Source organism: Motacilla alba, chromosome 4 (genome assembly GCF_015832195.1).
Source record: "Motacilla alba alba isolate MOTALB_02 chromosome 4, Motacilla_alba_V1.0_pri, whole genome shotgun sequence".
Taxonomy (NCBI): Eukaryota; Metazoa; Chordata; class Aves; order Passeriformes; family Motacillidae; genus Motacilla; species Motacilla alba.
The window spans coordinates 40,923,016-40,940,987 of NC_052019.1; the positions used below are offsets into that span (position 1 = coordinate 40,923,016).

Below are 17,972 nucleotides of genomic sequence, written 5' to 3' on the forward strand. Positions count from 1 at the left end.
GCTCCACAGAGGAAACTAAAATTGCTGTGAAAGCCAAAGGGAACGTTAATAGTGAGGCACCTGGTTCAAGGTTGTTCTAATATTCCACATGCCTCTCCAACTCAACTCAACGGGTCAGGGTTTTCCTTCAGAAAGATTTTTACCTGAAGTGTGTTTCTTTTGCTTTAACCAATTGGTAGTTATAACTATAATTGGCAGTTTTAACTACCAACTGATTGCTACTTTTTAACCTGGAAAAAAATAGAGGAAAACAGTTTGCAACCTAGATACCACCAAAAAGGAAGCAAAGCTATCAAAGAAACAGCAGGTACAACAGGACATAGGACAAGTCAAGTTCAGATATTACTGATATTATTTTATGTGCTAATATACCAAATCTATACTACGCTAAAATGTATTAGATGCACTTCTCAACTAAAACCACTTTAAAGCATACATTTCAAAACCGCAATTCTGCTCTAACATATATAATGACACCATTTTAAAAATGAGTGAATTAAGTATAAAAGCGTCAGTAACACCACCAGTAATTTCCCATGGTTTCACTGTTCTTGTGGTACAGCATTAGCATTTTCCCAGACTTACCCTGATCTTCATGTCCAGAAATGTAGTGTAGGAAAGTTCTGAGGCACAGATTTCTCCATGGTCTCTGTATGTCTATTAGTATAAAAGGTTCTGGCAGTACCAAGAACCACTAAAAGTTCTCTAACATCCAAATATTCTAAATATTACCAGAATCTACACATAGATTGGCACAGTCGGCATTTTGCAAGTTCTCTTGCAGACCAGCTGCTGCATGTTTTTATCTGTTGATCTACACATATTCAGCATATCCATATATGCCAAAGACTTGGATATACTCAGCATAATAGAATGACAGAAAAATAACTGTGTGCTGATAGTACAGTGAGTTTCTCAGATTCTTGGAACATCTACCATATTGCATACATATTGCTTTTTTCCCACTCAAAAGATCCCCAGACATATGACCCTAAAAACTAGAAGAATCCTAAAAAATTTATAGCACCATTTTTGAAAAGGCAGTTCACGAAGTAAACCATCGCCGTGGACTATCAGCTGGGCAGCTGAGCAGGAAAAGGAACAGGTTTCCCAAAGGGTCAAGCGTTAAGAAGAAACCTCCCACTAGATGGCTCACAGGGCCCTTGCTGTAGGGATGAAGGTAGGAATATCTGACCCAGCAATCATGAAAATGAAAATCTGTAAGACATTCAGTAAGAATGACACTCAGAGCTGGCCATGACCATGCAGTCCTCTACAGCCAGGAACACTGAAAAGCTTCACGCTGGAATTCATACAGTTCCCAGTCTGGATCCCTACATAGTCCTTGGCTTTGTCTAGATTCTTAAAATATAGTAGCAGCAAGCACTCTGTTGGGAATATGCGTGACTTCTAGATTTTTTTTATATTGCTACATAATATATTTAGTAATGAAATGTGTTTTCAGAACTGTGCCATTCTACTTCCTTCACTATTTTCAGAATTTGTATTTATTTGAAAGGCAGAGCTGTAGATGTAGAATATGCCAGTGTTAAGAGGCCATCTAGCATTCTGTGTACACACAGGATGCCCCCTGTGTAAGCTGGGCTTCCACACTTGCTATCATGCACTACAAATAACAGAACCATTCTAGACTGCCAAAATGACTACAAGAATGCAAGAGCATGGAAATAACTTGCATTGCTCTTAATTACTGTGGCTGATTGCTATTGCAAGGTGACACTCAGTGTATGCATTAAATGTTAAAAGCTAATTACAATTTTAGTATTGCAATCAACACCAACATGGCAGTACAAGACCCTAATACTCACAATGAACATTTTTTGTCCCATTATTAATGATTTCTACAAAGTACAATGATACAAAAATATCCCAGGAACTGACACCTTTTTTTTTAAAGTATCATGCTACCACTGGGCATTCTGACCATGAAAACAATATCAACAACAATTAAAAAATTCATGAAATAAACTTTAAAAATTGTAAGTATATAATTAATATAGGTTATTAACTACTAATAATTATTCCACACAAAATTACAGTATATTGGAATAACTTTATTATTATATTTAAATTTATTTTATGATTATTATTACAGAGTACACATCCAATTCAAATGTGGAGTACTATCTTCATTAAGAAACTAATTTGAAAATTAATTTATGCAAAGCTTTATCAACTTTATTTTGTGGGTCATCAGATAACTTTTCTATTTTGACATTCAAAGACCTATTATTCTTAAAACTAGGGTGCTGTAATTAGTATGCCTTTGACAGAAATAGCTCCTCAAACTAACATTCTACTAGATGATGATCTTGTACTGTGGGAGCAGATCTCCAATTCTCAAATGTGATTTGTGAAATCATCTTGTTGACCTTCCATACTGAACAAAAGGACAGGAAGTCATAATGTCACCAGTAGCCAGAAAGTGTAATGAAAGCCAAAACTTGTTAATTTAGTCAGTAAATCAAATATTAATAGGTCAAAAAAAACCCCAACAAAACACAGAAAAGAAGAATAGAACTATTATTTTCATTTAATTAGCTGAAGATTAAGTACTTTAAAATACCATGTTTATGCTAATTGAATAATTAAGGTAAGTTCAAATAAATATAAGTTCTAATTTTTGTAAGATATGGATATATTTATTCAGTAATGGTAAAAATTAGTTACATCTTCTTAAGATGCAGTTTTATGGCTTTTCAGTTTCCATTGCTTAATTGAGCTACCAAAAATATCTGTAATATATTAAGTCTTACTAATAAGAATCTAAAACATTCTACTTCACTAACTAATTCCTCAAAAGTTTACTTAAAAAATTTTCTCCAGAAATGTGCAGGACAATGACCTTATATATAATCATCATATTCTCCATGTGGTTTAAGGAGTTAAGTGACCAAGGCTGCTCTTACAAAGGTATGTTCCCAAATAATTTAACTTCTATTAAAATAACTGATGAAATGACTTCTCCTTTGAGACTAACTAATTTCAGTTTCCTCAGAGTTGAAATTCTTCCCCAGCATTCAGCATAAAATCAAAGGAGATCACTTCAATGTAATTTCTTTAAAAACTCAGATAAATGTCACAAAAAACTAATTCCTACAATTCTGAAAAAGAGCCCATCGCACCCATACTGGGGGAGGGGGAATAAACTAAATCCCAAAACATAAAAGTGCTTTCTCAAGCTGTCACAGATCTGTGAAGAACTGCAAATGCTCTTCTTGAAGAAGAGAACCATAAACATACTGCCTGGACTGAGGAATGAAAAAGCACTCAAACTACTGCTCTTTTGGTGTAAATATTGCACAGCATGCACAATGCACAATGCTTCAGATGACATTTTAAAGTGAAAACATTACAAGACAGAAATTACTAGAATTAGTAGGAAAGAAAATTGAGATGTCAAAACATAGACTATGAAAAAAATTATTTATTTATTATGTATGAGAAGTGGAAAACCCTGATCACTAGAACGGTAGAAATGAAACTTCTTAGTTCAAAAGCATTATACAACAATTTGGGAGCTATAAGAAAATCTGCATAAAATTGGAAACCATCAGTTGGCAAAAAACCAAAAGAAACACAGATCTGTCACTATGATCAAAATGGTTACCAGAAAACAGTGTGATAGAATTGGGAGAAAATTATTTCCAGAAAAGGAAAAGAAATATTAATGCCTTTCTACAAAGCAAACTGAGATCTTGGATGGCGAACAAAGTACATTTCTGCTCCTTCAGGATTAATACATCAGGAAAATAAACACTGAGAAGAAAAAAAAAATCTACATAATAATTATAAAATAACATAAAAGTTGAGAATAAACTAGTTATAAATACATATAGTCTGGAAAATAAAAGATGTTTCTAACCATAGCAAGCGTAATGTGGAAAGAGAAAAAAAAATGAAAACCCAAAAAATAACAAAAAGAGATGCTTTGAGGGAAAAATAATGTACTGATTACTGCATTATTTCTTATAAAATAACATTCAAAATGGCCTAAATCAATTCTTCTGTGTTCTGCAGATGTAAGGACCTCAAAAAACAAGAGACAAGTGAAAATTAATCACTTGAACCCAGTCTATCACAGAAAAGTACAATCATATCTTCTGTAATATGCTATTGGGTGCAAAGGCAGTCCTTGCACTAACTCAGTGCTCAGATCTGACTCTCCTCACTATTTTAGCTGTGGACATTTTTCTCCTGTCAAACTGAAGAGCCAAACTCACACTCTCCAGTCATATCTGCTTTGCAGATCCATGAAGTACCAGTCCTACAACCTCTCTGCCTCTTCAGGTGTCAACCAGAGTCTATGGTAAATGTTACAGGATATTTCATGGCTGCGTCTTTCAACTCCTTCACCTGTCAGAGACTTCCATGGAGCTAGTCAAAATGAAACACTGGAAATATATGTTTTATAATTCTTCTACATCTCACACTTCAAAAATTGAGGCTGAGGTATGATTCATAGTCTTTTACTTCAATTTAATAAAAAAAAAATCACATTTCTTCTTTTCTCACTAAAGATTTCCTGTGGTTTTATTTTTTTATTCTTTTAGAAATTTCAGTAAGCTTTTTTTTTGCATCCCCTCTTGTAATGCTCTTGTTAACATAAATACCTTTACAAATTAAAAAAATATTTTCAAATACTTATAAAAGTAGAGGCATTGGACTTTGCTGAAGATACTCAGAAAAGATTTTGCTATTTTCTTTCAGGCAAAATTTTCTTTGCCTCTCAACAGACAACACTTTTGCATGAGAAATGACTCAAGAGGTCTCGTCAGCTCTTACGTTTGTTTCTGGCCTTCTACTGTGTGAGAGAATTTCTCTACAAGATGATAAGGATTGTCATCCTTCCAGCATGTTTCCAATGCCCACCTTTTCATTCTGTAACTCTTGCCTCTTCAGCAAGAATAAACAAGTCTTGAACAGTCTCCTCAGGGAAAGGAAAAGTATACTTCTTTGCTATGGAGCAGTTGAGCTGCTTTCATTTTGGCAGAGGAACTATTCTTAAAGGCCACCAGAACAGTTACAATGAAACATATTGGTCTGTCCATGTCACACTGCTGGTTGAAAGATAGGTACATATGAAGATATTTTAAATAAAAGCTAATGCAGAGAGATAGTAAATTAATCTAGTTATTGCTCTGCACATCATTTTTTTGAGATGCTTTATTACCTTACTTATAGGACTAGTTACAATTCATCTTCTGGAATGGAAAAAGAGGTAGGATGATTGATTTCATTTGTCTACCCAATTTGTACATATCTTTAATGAACAGAGCTAGGCATATAGCAAAAATAAGACTGAACCATAAAAATAATTAACTTTTGTTCTCATTGTGTCATTTTGGTATTAATTTTCATTATGCCTTCAAGCAGGTGAAAAGCACAGAAATGTTCCAGTGAATGCTTGCATACTTACTTGGATTCTTTCTTCCAGTGCCACAGCCCATGAAAGTGAGGCAACTTCAGGAGTTAACACATACAGACAATGCTTTAAAATTAGCTTCTGCAGTGGCAGGTGAGCAGTAGACTGTCTTGCTGGGTTAGTGACTTCTCTCCCCTTCCAAGTTCAGCTTTGTACCCTGGCTAATGTACCAACTGGGAAATCACTGAAGAGAAGGACAGTGTGTGTGAACAGTGCCACCAGGACCTACCAGACTGACGACATTTCACAGCCCATCATTTACCTTTCCATCCAGTAGTACCTGTGTCCCAGCAATTGGAGAGATGATGATGCACCTGCGCTAGAACAACTGAAAAGACTCCTGAGTCTTCCCAGTGGTGCTTGCAGCCTTGCTTGCATTCTCACCACTACAATCCACTACTGATTTGAGAAAAATTACGCATTTTGGGGAAACCATGGCCACACATACTTCGTTGTTTTGTCCATAACCCGAAAGAAAATGCAAAAGCAATGCAATATATTCCTTTGTTTAGGCTTTCAGTTGCACTAAGAACTCTACAAGGACTATCTGTAGTAGAAGTAGAAGCATTAGCAAATACCAGAAGTGGTAAATATCCCAACTCAGTGGAACAGAGCTCTTTAGTATTTGTGATTCTGCTAGTGCCAACTCTGAGATCTCCTGAGGAAAACTACTACACATTCTGGTATTTAGAGAGACCTGACAGATGTGCCATTAAAGAAAAAAAAAATCTGTCTCTGCAGACTTATAGCTATAATAAGATTATTACTAACAAGTAATAGTATCTTGCTGATATTTGTGTCAATAGTTTTTATCTGTCACCTTTTTCTTCTTTTAAAAATATTTAAAAATCTATTATTTCTGTACTGGTATTTCCTATATAGGATGTACCAAGCTTCTGCTTCTCATCTTAAAGCAGTACTAGAAACACTAGAGCACTTTAATTCCTTTTTCTCAGTTATGTTTCTTGATGCAGTGCCAACTGATGATCCACACACTGCTGGCAAGAATATCTCTTACTGGTCCATGCAACCTTTAAAGCTAAGGAACCTACCTAAATTGGGGTAAAGTGCAAAGGCAACATATCCTTTTCTTATGAATGCCAAGCATGTTATCCCCCTAGTGATATGGACTAGCTTGTATGCCTACTGCCTGCTGGATACATAATGAGCAGTCACAGGAGCTAGAAAAAGGCTTGATCTTACCTCTCTTTCCATTAACATTGCACACATTTATATTCAGCTATTCAGAAGAGGATTTTTCAGCTAAGTTTTACCATCTAGGCAATTGCTGAGAGCTCCTTTTTGAAAAAATACTGAGAAACATCTCTTCTTCAATTGTGTAACTTATTATCACAAAACATGTTTTAGTAGCAAAGATAATTCAGCGGAGTGTTCTCATCCCCAGTACCCAATTACCCTTTATTTTGTGCTGGTCCCGGAATTAGGGCTCTACTAGGAAAGATTCAGCATACATTTCATTGATAGAAAACAAACTTGTAAATAACACCACTTCCTGAAAAAAGACTGACCGAAAAGCCCCATAGTTTTTTTTTTTAATTCCTGAGAGTGATAGAGAAGAAGCCAGACCATTTTAGCTTGCTGCTAAAAATATACTCAAGTTGTTTTCAGCTATTCAAAGAATTTGAGTGCCAATTTCAGGTCATATAAAAATCACACATCCAGTCCAATCCAGTCAGAATACAGATACACTCTGGGTGAAATTTTAGTCTCCTGCTAGAGATTCCTTTCACACTGTCTTCAGCAGAGCGTATCATTCTCAGAACTTGCATTTCAGACCTCTTAAAAAAGAAATGTTGACAGTTGTTATTTCTTGAAAAGTAACTGGACAAGTTTAAGGGGGTTTTAGCAAATAGTAGATAGATGCACCAGGCTAAGAAGTTGTTTTGCACATAATGTACCAAATTATGATAGAAACTGCTGAGTAGAAATTTCCAGAGATCAATAGAGTTTTGTTTGTGCAGAGCTAAAGATAACTTAACCAAGATGAGGAATATGCCATCACATAGCCTCTACCTAATTTTTACAAAAGTAAGCTTTCAATGCTTAAGCAATTGCCAGGAAAATATATGCATAAAAGTGGAAATATGCACATATGAGCTAGGAGAACAACTAGATACTAATGCATGCACATACAATTTTTTTTTTGTTCAAAAAAGAAACACTTAAAAATCTCTAAAGACAAACTATTCAGAAGTGACCTACTGTTAATTCACATCTAATCCCCAGTAAAGCCATGTTCTAGAAGATTTAGGTTCACAAAACCAGAAACATACCTGTATACTTCTAAATGCTTCTAAACACTCTTAGCACAAACCCAGTTTCATTTTTACCAGCTTGTATACCTGATTTTAGTTTTGGTTTAGCCAACAGGAATGCAATCAGCAGCAGGTATTACTACTGAACCCATCTTCAAGATCAGAAAATTTCTACAGTTGAGACAAGAATGATTCCTATTTAGTCCATTACCAGTTAAGTATGCATTACAGGATCCAGTGAAAACCACAATTAGCAGTAACTGCTCTAATTATACAGTATATTAAAAAAAAAAAAAATCTGTGAGAATCTGTTTCGTTTCATTTTCCTGTCAGTGTATACTTGAAATGTAAATGAATTATTTATAACTATTTTAAAATATATTTGGTAAAATCTAACATCATGCACTAAAAACCATGAAAACAGAAGTTTCTTTCTATTTTAGCACTTCAGATGCACTTTCTTCACAGAGCACACAGACAAGGCGAGGCTGTTGTGGGTTTTTTTTGTCAGCAGCCTTAGTCTCTCACTCATTTGCTGGATAGATTTCACCAGGCTAGCTGATGTCTCAAGGGCAGCCTAAGACTCACACACTGAAAGTTTCATGTATTTTTAAAACTGCAATACCCAGAGGTAGAGGGTGAGGACTGACAGACTTTCAAGGCAATAATGTAATGCAAATACAAGTAAGAACTGTTTTCAAAAGCAGGTATGTATATTCTACAGCAGCCTGAAGGATTATATCCCATTCCCCATCAGAAAGCTTGAAAAATCATGTAGAATACTTATTAAGACATGAATGTACACCTTTCCCATGATCTTATTCACTGTATGGGTACCTAAAATATAGCAGAGCTATTAAACAGATAAATGACAGCAACTTCCTTCTTCAAACATACCTTGTTTTTCACTGTATAGTGGAGTATTTTTTAGGTAATTTTGCTTTGCATATTTATATCAAGACCCTTATATTTGTATATAAAAAATAAAATGTAACAATTAAAACTAAACAGGAACACATATTTGCGAGTTGAGCTGTGTAAATTCCACCTTCATAGCAATCTTTTAATAAAGCCAAGGGAAAACACATTTACATGAGTGAAGACCTACTTAAAACAACCTAAAAAAAAAAATCTAAAAAGTAGAGACTCTTACCCTAAAAAACTCTTTAGTGGAGCCAGAATCTAATGTCCCATAAGCAATTTCTGTTTGCTTGGAAAGATCCTCAGCACTTTCAATGGGAGACACCATCCTCTCAACCGTCAGGAAGGCAGCTAAGTTAGCCGTGTAGGAGGAGATGATGATGAGGGTAAAGAACCACCACACACCTCCAACAATGCGCCCCGACAGGGATCTAGTAACAAGTATGAAATGGATTTGTAAAGTGAAATGGAAATCCCAAAAAAGGAACATGTTATCAGTTTTATGCAAATGGTGCATTATAATACAGGGAAGCATTTCAGGCTATCTCAGAGTCCAGCTCTGCACACGCATCAGATGGGAAATCAAGGCATTCTCCACTGGATCTCCTGGGACTCTGCTGAGATCAAGACTCCAGAGCTTACTTCTGGAAGAACTTAGTGATCCAGTTCTTCAAAATTTTGACAACCCTTGAAGGAAACTGCTTCCATCATAATGTGCTATATCTAACAGAAACTTTTTGTTCCCTCTGAAGTGATTTTGTGTCACATTATGATGAGGATCAAACAAAATCAGCGGATAAACCATTATGCACTTTAAAATCAAGGGCCTTGATTCTTTTCCTAAGACATTCAGACAAAGACTGATTTCCACAAAACAATGGCTTATGCTGCTGTGCACAATCTGTACTGAGAAACAAATAGCATTATTTGTAAGAAAAGCTTGCCCAGGGAATATCTATAGGCTAAAAAGTGCACACAACTTTTGAAAGATACAAGCATTTAACAAAATGAGGACTGGACATGAAACAATCAGTGATAATATAGAAAAATGGTGAAGAAAGTATCTTTTTAAAAATAATAATAATAATAATAATAATCTGATGTTTATAACAGCAGCAGGTGGGCTCTTATGGATCTGTGTTTTGCTTCTCCTGCTCAAGAAGAAAGAAGAAAAGAGAACTCAAGAAAATATACAAAACAGCATAAAGCACACAACTCAACTCAGTAATTTTCAAGAATAGAAAACTAGTATAAGACAAATATTGATATTACATTATTGTCAAACTTGGGGTTTTTTTTCATGATTCTTTAAAGTTTGGAATTAATTACCACTTTGTTTCCAAACAACACATTATAGGAAGAAGTACATAATCTTTGGAGATATGCTTAATTATTTGGCAGAAATGTGCATGTAGTTAAATGTCTAGTACTAGGGCACTGCAGTAGCTTAGGAAAGTCTTGGTGTGTCTCCTCTATTTATTAAGTAAACAAATTAGGAATCACTCACCCAGCCTACTGTACTGTAAATGAGAACACTTACTAATTATGACATAGAATATATATAGATATAACTATATATAGATATATGTACATTTAAAAATTACAGCTATGCAAAGTGGATTGACCAAGCTAGGAACAAAATTAAATAGAATGAATTCTGGACAAATAATTTTTTTCTAATTGCTATTGCATAAAATCCCTGTCATAATTCTGACATTAAACGATTTATTCCATGTCATAACAGACTCACTAATTCACTCTACTACATGAAAATCAAGTCAGATAAGGCCCAAAATAAGTTATTAAAAGGACCATAGGAAAAAAAATATTTCAAGCTCATTCTAAAGGGAGCTGTATTCTGCAAAAATGCTTTCTGTCACCTTTGAAAAAAGACCACATACTTAAAATGGAGGTAATTGGAATATAAAGTAATTCTACAAGTAAAATATTGAGACATAAGATATACTGAATATATTATATTGGGTATTTGCAAGGTAAAATCTGTTAATGTGTATTTAATAATTGCCAATTTTATGGCACTTTGTATTGTATTGATGATACCCTCTATAAATGACAGTAATTTACAAACATCCATGATCTGTGAGCAAAGTTGCCACCAACTTTGTGAAAAAAGAATAACCTCAATACCAATACAGAAATTACGCTCCCACATGGCATTTTACAAGTGAAATTATTTGGGGTGTCATTTTTATTCAGAAATTTCCCTGGCAGTCTGTCCCAGTTAAATGAGTAGTTTCTTTTTTATTTTTGAAAAAGACATTTTGAAAAGTTTCTAAAATGTTCTAGCATGAACCCATACTCTAGAAACCCCAAATTTACTGGACCTTTAAGCACTACAGTAAAAACTTCTGTGTAAAAATTACACAAATTATTATCTGGTAGAATGGAGAGCACACTCACATCTCAGAAAAGATGAGGAAAACTTTGCTCTAAGTTATAATTATCACATAATACATTATTCTCCTCTTTTGTTCCTCTACTAACCATGAGACAAAATTGGTACTGCTACTACAGACCATTTCCAGGTGGTCCAGTCTTACTCAGCACCACCTTCTATTCCAGAGCCAGGGAACCCTAGGACCTGTCTCCTCTAAAAGGCTTAGAGCAGTTGTCATTTTTATTGGAGAAATGATTGCAGTAATGCAAAATTAATTTCAGAAAGGTATTTTGTAGATGCCTGAAGATAGTTCTTTTTATATTTAATATGATTCATCTTCAGCCAGTTCAAATTCCATAGTGAAATGTTGTGGTGCAAAACCAGAAACAACAAGTGTTTTTCAGCCCTTTTCTATTTTTATAATAAACGTATAATATACAAACTAACCACCTTCCTCAAAATTATGGTTTCAATGGAATAAAAAGTTAAATGCTTCACTGAAACTAAATATTGAATATCCAAAATTGAGTTTCATGCACCTTTTACAATGACCATTTGCTATCAGTATTCTTGCACTACCTTTCAAAACCTATCAAACCATATAAAACAACCATTGTGCTTTCATAGATAGTAAAATAATAATGATAACAAGAAAAAGATCATAACTCTACTACAGCCTTGATTCAATAAAAATAATTTTGTACTAATATGTGACTTAGCAGGCAACTCCAACTGTGAAGCGTGTAATCAATACAAAAACCCCACAGGAGTGAAATTAACACAACTTCTCATGGTCTGCAGCAATTTGCCCTCTTCACTGATTTGTCTCTTGTACACGATTCTTACTGGGTCACGTGCCAAATGCATTGCATCTTTCACCATAAAGGCTGGCATCTCCCACTGTGATACAACAGCATTTACAGAGCATTGCTTAAGTTCTCACACAATAAATGCTGTTATTTCTGTGGTAGAACAACTTGAAAACCTGCTGTTCCTTTTTGCGATGCATGACTTAATATCTAAGAAATGCTCCCTTGGTTTGATTTATTTTGACCACTAACCACTAGACTCACTAGAAACTGACCTGTTTACTGTCTTACTTCAGGATGTTTATAAGAAATGTAATTATAATAAGCAGTTTAAACTAAGTCCTCTGGTTTGATTTCCTTAAACCCGGCTGCCCTAATTAAATTGTTCCTGTATTTCCTTCAAGCAGCAAGCAGCTATTTACCTACCTACTCACCACTTCGCTGAATCAAGGCTAGAACCACTTGTGACTTGGGCACAAGTAAAATAGAACACTTAATGAACTGCAAAGGAATTAACTTAAGTGCTTTACAGTTGTCCCTAATAAAGTAGAAGGAAATCCATGAGGAATTAAGCACTTATAAACTGGACCTTCAGATTCATTGTCATCATTTCCTTTGTGACTTTTCTAAAACTAGGCCATGGAAAAATAGTGTTTTGCAACTATCCACATGAAATTAGAGCCATCACAGGACTTTTACTTCAGTTCAAGGCTCTCTTGGGGAATAAGAGTGTGTTAATAACCATGTTATGATATGCAGTGAGTTTTAGAGGGAAAGCGCTGCCTCTGTAGTTTGTGACTAGTGTGTTATCCTTTTTTCCCATTACAGTTGTGGTGAACCATATGCACTGTCAACTGTAAAATGGGAATATGCAGCAAAAACACGGTACCCCTCCAAGAAGGCATGGAATGATGTGAACCTTATGCATTTTACAGTCTCTGCGTGGTGTATATAACTTCACTTGGCAGATTTATGATCGACATTAAGGCAAAGTCAATCAGCTACATCCTGACCCTATGTCACAGACAAGTGCTTTCACTTCAAGGACTTCTGTGACTTTAGGGAGGGAAAAATCATTGCAAATAATTTCTCTCCAAGAATGAAAATATATGCACCACAAACCTCTTCTGGCTGAGATGGCTGAGACCAAAAATGCACAAAGTTGAAATGAGTGAGTAACCAACCTTGGCGAAATATCGCATCCTTGCTGCATAAAGGCACCCAGGGAAAACCAGAGACTATTAAATATCCCAAATTCATTAGTTGATTCATTAGTTTGCGTTTCTCTTCCATCTTCAAATTCCTCAGTGTGCCACTCGTATGGGCTAAATCTGCTGACCAGGAATAAAACTACACTGACCCCAATGTAGGCAAAAACAATGCACATCCAGATTTCATATGCTAACGGATCAAGAAATGAAAACACTCCTGGCTTGGACTTCTGAGGCTTCTTGATCATTATTGATATCCCCAGGCTCATAAAGGGCTTTGAGAAGTCAATCACCTCTTCTCTCACCAATGTTATAGTTAATGGAGCGATTGCAATATCGGCTTTCTGTAAAGGAAAAAAAAAAGCAAATAATAGCTAATGCAATGAACAGAGCGAAAAATGGTTTCATTTCTATGGCATTTCACAAATAGAAAATAGGACAGCAGAGACATTTGTTCCACCGAGAACATCCTGTGGAGAATTTCAGAAATTTTTAGTTCAATTCATACTGAAATACATAGATCCATATGGTTGGTGTATTCCAAGCTTTTGTTTTTACATATGCCCTTTTAACAGCATATGCCATTTAAAAGTTTAGCAATTTACTTTGCTTTTCACTTGTCAGAAGGATGAAATATGCATTCAGTTTCCCCCAACTTTATTTACATTTGAAATGTAATTTAATGTTTTATTTTCAAAAATTTTCATGCCAGTAAAAGTCACTCATTCCTATAAAATTAATAAGGTAACTTTCCTACACTCTACAGAGAAATCGAAACCAAATCCCACTCCTTCTATTAGTCATCTTTAATAGCTTTATTATAGAAAATTTTCTTACCCCATAAACAAGTTCTCCAACCATCCCATTCCAGATTTTCGTGTCTGCATCCCTTGCCCCATACTTGCCATCCCCAACAATTGTGAGCTTATATTTGAATCCACAGTGCTTAGCAATTTCTGTAGCTAAGTCCACACAATAGCCCTCATATCGATCATTTCCTTCAAGCATTTCGTGATTTTTCTTCATCATGACATATGGGGACTCCTGCACAGAAAGAACTTGCCTTAGCTGCTTGACAGAGACAGGTGCATCTGCTGTACACGTCACAGATTGGTATGTTCCCTTTTGCATGTGGAAAAAGAGAGCGAATACCATCTGAATTATACATGCTATGTATACGTTAGTTGTTAATTATGAATGGCACATGTCTTTAACACATTTAAAAGCTGCATTCTCCAGAGTCATACACAAATGACAGTACTTACAGGCACAGTGATTCCCAGAAGTATGTTAATAATGACCATGAATGTTAACAGGAGTTACGCATTCAGAGAAGAAAGAGTAAATCCCAAAATCAGTTTCTTTCCCTCATACAGTTTGGATGGAAGAAGGCAAATTATTTAGTTGCTGTTGTTGCTGTCTTATACAAGAAAATTATTTTCTATTTCACAACCATATCTCTCTCTGAGAAAACACTTGAGGCTCTCAAGGCTATATTTTTATTAAATTGCTATACAAACAATAAGTAAGGTATATATAACTACGCACTAAAGTTCTATCATCAGCAAAACTGGTGATGAGTCATAAATTGGATTAATGTATTTCCTCTTTGCTCAGTTGCTACAGGACTGTTCTTGCATCCAGAGAAATTCCTATGCTAACCTATGGGTCATTCAAACTGATAAACAAGCTGTGTAATTTACAGAAAAATGCTCTTCTATAATGATATACAATTTAATTTTCTAAACAACCAGAATACAATATTTAACATTTAACTTTACACTTTACCAATCTATAGCAGCTACAATCCTGAAGCATAAGAATCAGTGTCTCTGCTGTTTGTCAAAATCTATTCTCTAAAATCTATTCTCTAAATTCTCTGCCTCTTAGAAAGTTCTTCTCCTTTGAAAGCAGGTATTTAATTTCTGTTTTCAGTTTTAAAAGCCATAAGTTTCTAGGATGTTCAATCAAAGACCATTCCTCCCCTACGAATCAAAACCGCATGCTGAATCCCATACATTTCCCTAATTTCTAGATTTTATTATGTATCACAATAAGGAACAGCTCACAACCTCAAATAATAAAAAGACAGTACATTTAAACTAACATAATGTCGAGAAACAAATCATCGTTGGACAGACTGTCTTCTGACAAAATAGGAGGTTAATTACCAAAATAGTGGTGACAATAATAGTCTTATTCTCTAGTCCTGAAGATTCATTTCCAAGAGGGCCATCAAGAGGATTCACAACCATTTTGTCCACTTCACTCCAATATCCAATCTAAAGAGAGCGTATAGGATGCACAGACACTAGTGAATATGAACTTTTCTGGAAAAGGTAAAGCATGTTATTACTGTGCCCTTGATTTGTGCTCACAGAGAACTATTTCAGCTAAGGATTTACCTCTGCAAGCATTTCTATTTCTATGAAAGACTACAACAAACACTTAAAAGATTGAAGTAATGACTTTTTTTACATTACTTTGTGTAGAACAGGTATACAATTGTTATTCACATATTAACAGGTTTTAGTATAAACATCACACATTGTAAAATTGAAATACTCCAGATTAGAAAAAACATGAGAAATGTTTTCCCTGAGAGATTTGAAATTAGAGCAGAAACACAAACACATTTATAAAAACATCACTAAAAAGCTTTATACAGCTTTTGTCATTCAGAAGCATATTTCTCCAAATGCTGGCTCATATTTAGCAATTCAGATCAGAAAGAAAAGTTTAATCCACAAAACTGAAAGGAAAACACTCTTATGTAGTACTTACCAGAAATAAAATTCATATTTGTTAGAAAGAAATATTACATATGTTTACTTCACTCTGCAAGACCACTGTAGAATACACCTATAAATAAATATTATCACAACTCATGCTTAAATTAATGTTTCAGTACCTACCTTAACCCATTGCTTAGAATGGTAAAATCTTTAAAGACACTATAAGACAAATTACCTTCCGAGGACCAGTACTTTTGAGCTCCATGACGTTTATTGTGAAATTGATTCTCTTTCCATTCTGATCAAACTTGATATTTCCTGTTAGCCCTTCCACTTGAACCTATAATAGATGAAGATGCAAGTGGTAGAAAAATTAAGTTTCTTTTCAGAAAACGGGTTTTTTATTTCCACAAATGATTATTGAAATTTCAAAGCATGTATGTAAGAGTCATTTTCATATGCAATATATTATCTTAGCCAGCTTCCTGAGGACTTCACTTCCACATTATTGCCAGCAAGATCCAGACAGGTTAGGAGACTAGAAGATATTTTCAAGCATTTATAGAGAACTTCACACATGCACTCATCCCAGCATCCAGTCCAGGAAAGCTACCTGTTTCAATGCCCTTTCTATTTCTACACCATGACCCCAGGGTACAGCTGGATTTGCAAGACAATCTCCAGCATTTCCTCTTCTGGAGATCTCAATCCTCTGTTTACGCAAATTACGGAAAGCTTCTGTCATCACTTGAACAGCATCATAGGTCAGAGCAGAGGTATACTGAAAAGAAGTGAAAATATTGAATTAAAAACCATCTTCAGCTTCATTATACCTTCCAATCCACTTGGGGATCCATTAAACACTAGAAAGGATAGTAAGATATACTTGAAATCAATCAATTTTTCCTTTAGTTACCCTCTGAGGGGCATCTGTGAAAATTCATCTAGTTTTCATCAGAATATTTAGGGGCACTAACCAATAAGCCCAAGCTAAAACTGGTGTTTTCAGTGTGAGTTACATTTTTTCTCACTTACAGCTGTGTAACAGTCCTGTGTGCAGATATGGCTGGAAGTCCATGCAGGTGAAAGGGAAAAAAAAGAAATAATTTTCAGTGTTTAACCTGAACTAGCCTGTAAAAATAAAGTGTTCCTCTGATTACACTTTAATGAAGAAGCATTCATTCACAGATCTTGAGACTTCATCTCCTCCCAGACATATACACACAAACCCAAAAAGCATGTATTTGTATATAGATGCATTTAACTTTTTCCCATTAAATATAAAATCTCAGGGGTAGCTACTTTCATGTATGCAATACCTTGTCAACACCACAGAAAACAGTTTTGGGGCTGAGATGCCTGGAACAAGTGGTGCCCCTCAAAGAGCAATATAGGTGAGGGAGAGCCCCATGTTCCTAAACTGATATAATATGAGGAGCTTTACAACTTCTGAGACATCAGAGAAGAATCCTGTCATCACATGCATCAGTAACTGGGGCTAAATGGTCAAAAGCATTTATCTTCAGTGACTGGAAAATTTTACATCTCAACTAACTAACTGAACTGAAACCACATGTGCACATACACTGAGGACTTTGTTGGATGGGCTTTTTGAGTCTGGAACACCACAATTATGCCAAATATAAGAGCAATTTTTGGAAATATGGGCCAGAATATAACCACTTAGAGGCATATGAATAAATGGAATGATCCCTGTGAAGGCCATTAGATGCTGAAAATATATAAATTGTAAAGTGGAGAGAAATGATATATTAGCTCTTTGCTTCAATGACACGGACTTTAATGAGAATTTTAATTAGTTAGCTCAAGTCATGCAGAAGGCTCTCGTAATTGTAACGAAAGCAAGCTCCCGAATTGAGATTAATTTTTGTATGCAACTGTCAGACCTTAGAAAAGGAAGAAAAGGAAAGTAGAACTCTTTTTTAAAGATCAGTAAGCTCAGTGATTGGTGTCAATCTTCTCAATAAAGTTTTCTCAGTTACTTGTACAGAAATATTTAAAGGGATCAGAACAGCAGAAGAATGAAGTGAAAGACTGGCTGGAATCACTACAGCTTCCTCCTACTGGAGCAGCAGTGCATAAGTGGCGTTCATGAATTTGGAGATGAGGAGAAGAAAGGACCCTGACTAGCAGTACTTCTTTAAACACTGCTCTT

General features: G+C 35.2%; 1 protein-coding gene across 4 annotated transcripts in view; it reads right to left on the reverse strand.

The window, feature by feature from the left end:
* The window catches only part of GRIA2 (glutamate ionotropic receptor AMPA type subunit 2), an 89,049-nt gene that overhangs the window by 6,735 nt on the left and 64,342 nt on the right, over positions 1-17,972 (reverse strand). For all 4 annotated transcript variants that reach the window (XR_005256701.1, XM_038134719.1, XM_038134720.1 and 1 more), the window contains exons 7-12: positions 16,410-16,577; positions 16,032-16,136; positions 15,233-15,343; positions 13,899-14,105; positions 13,035-13,405; positions 8,876-9,074 (exon numbers count right to left, since the gene is read on the reverse strand). Coding sequence is in view for 3 of the 4 variants with exons in the window: in XM_038134719.1 (XP_037990647.1) it covers positions 8,876-9,074; positions 13,035-13,405; positions 13,899-14,105; positions 15,233-15,343; positions 16,032-16,136; positions 16,410-16,577 (1,161 nt within the window). In the remaining variant the exon portion in view is untranslated. The remainder of the gene's footprint in view (positions 1-8,875; positions 9,075-13,034; positions 13,406-13,898; positions 14,106-15,232; positions 15,344-16,031; positions 16,137-16,409; positions 16,578-17,972) is intronic.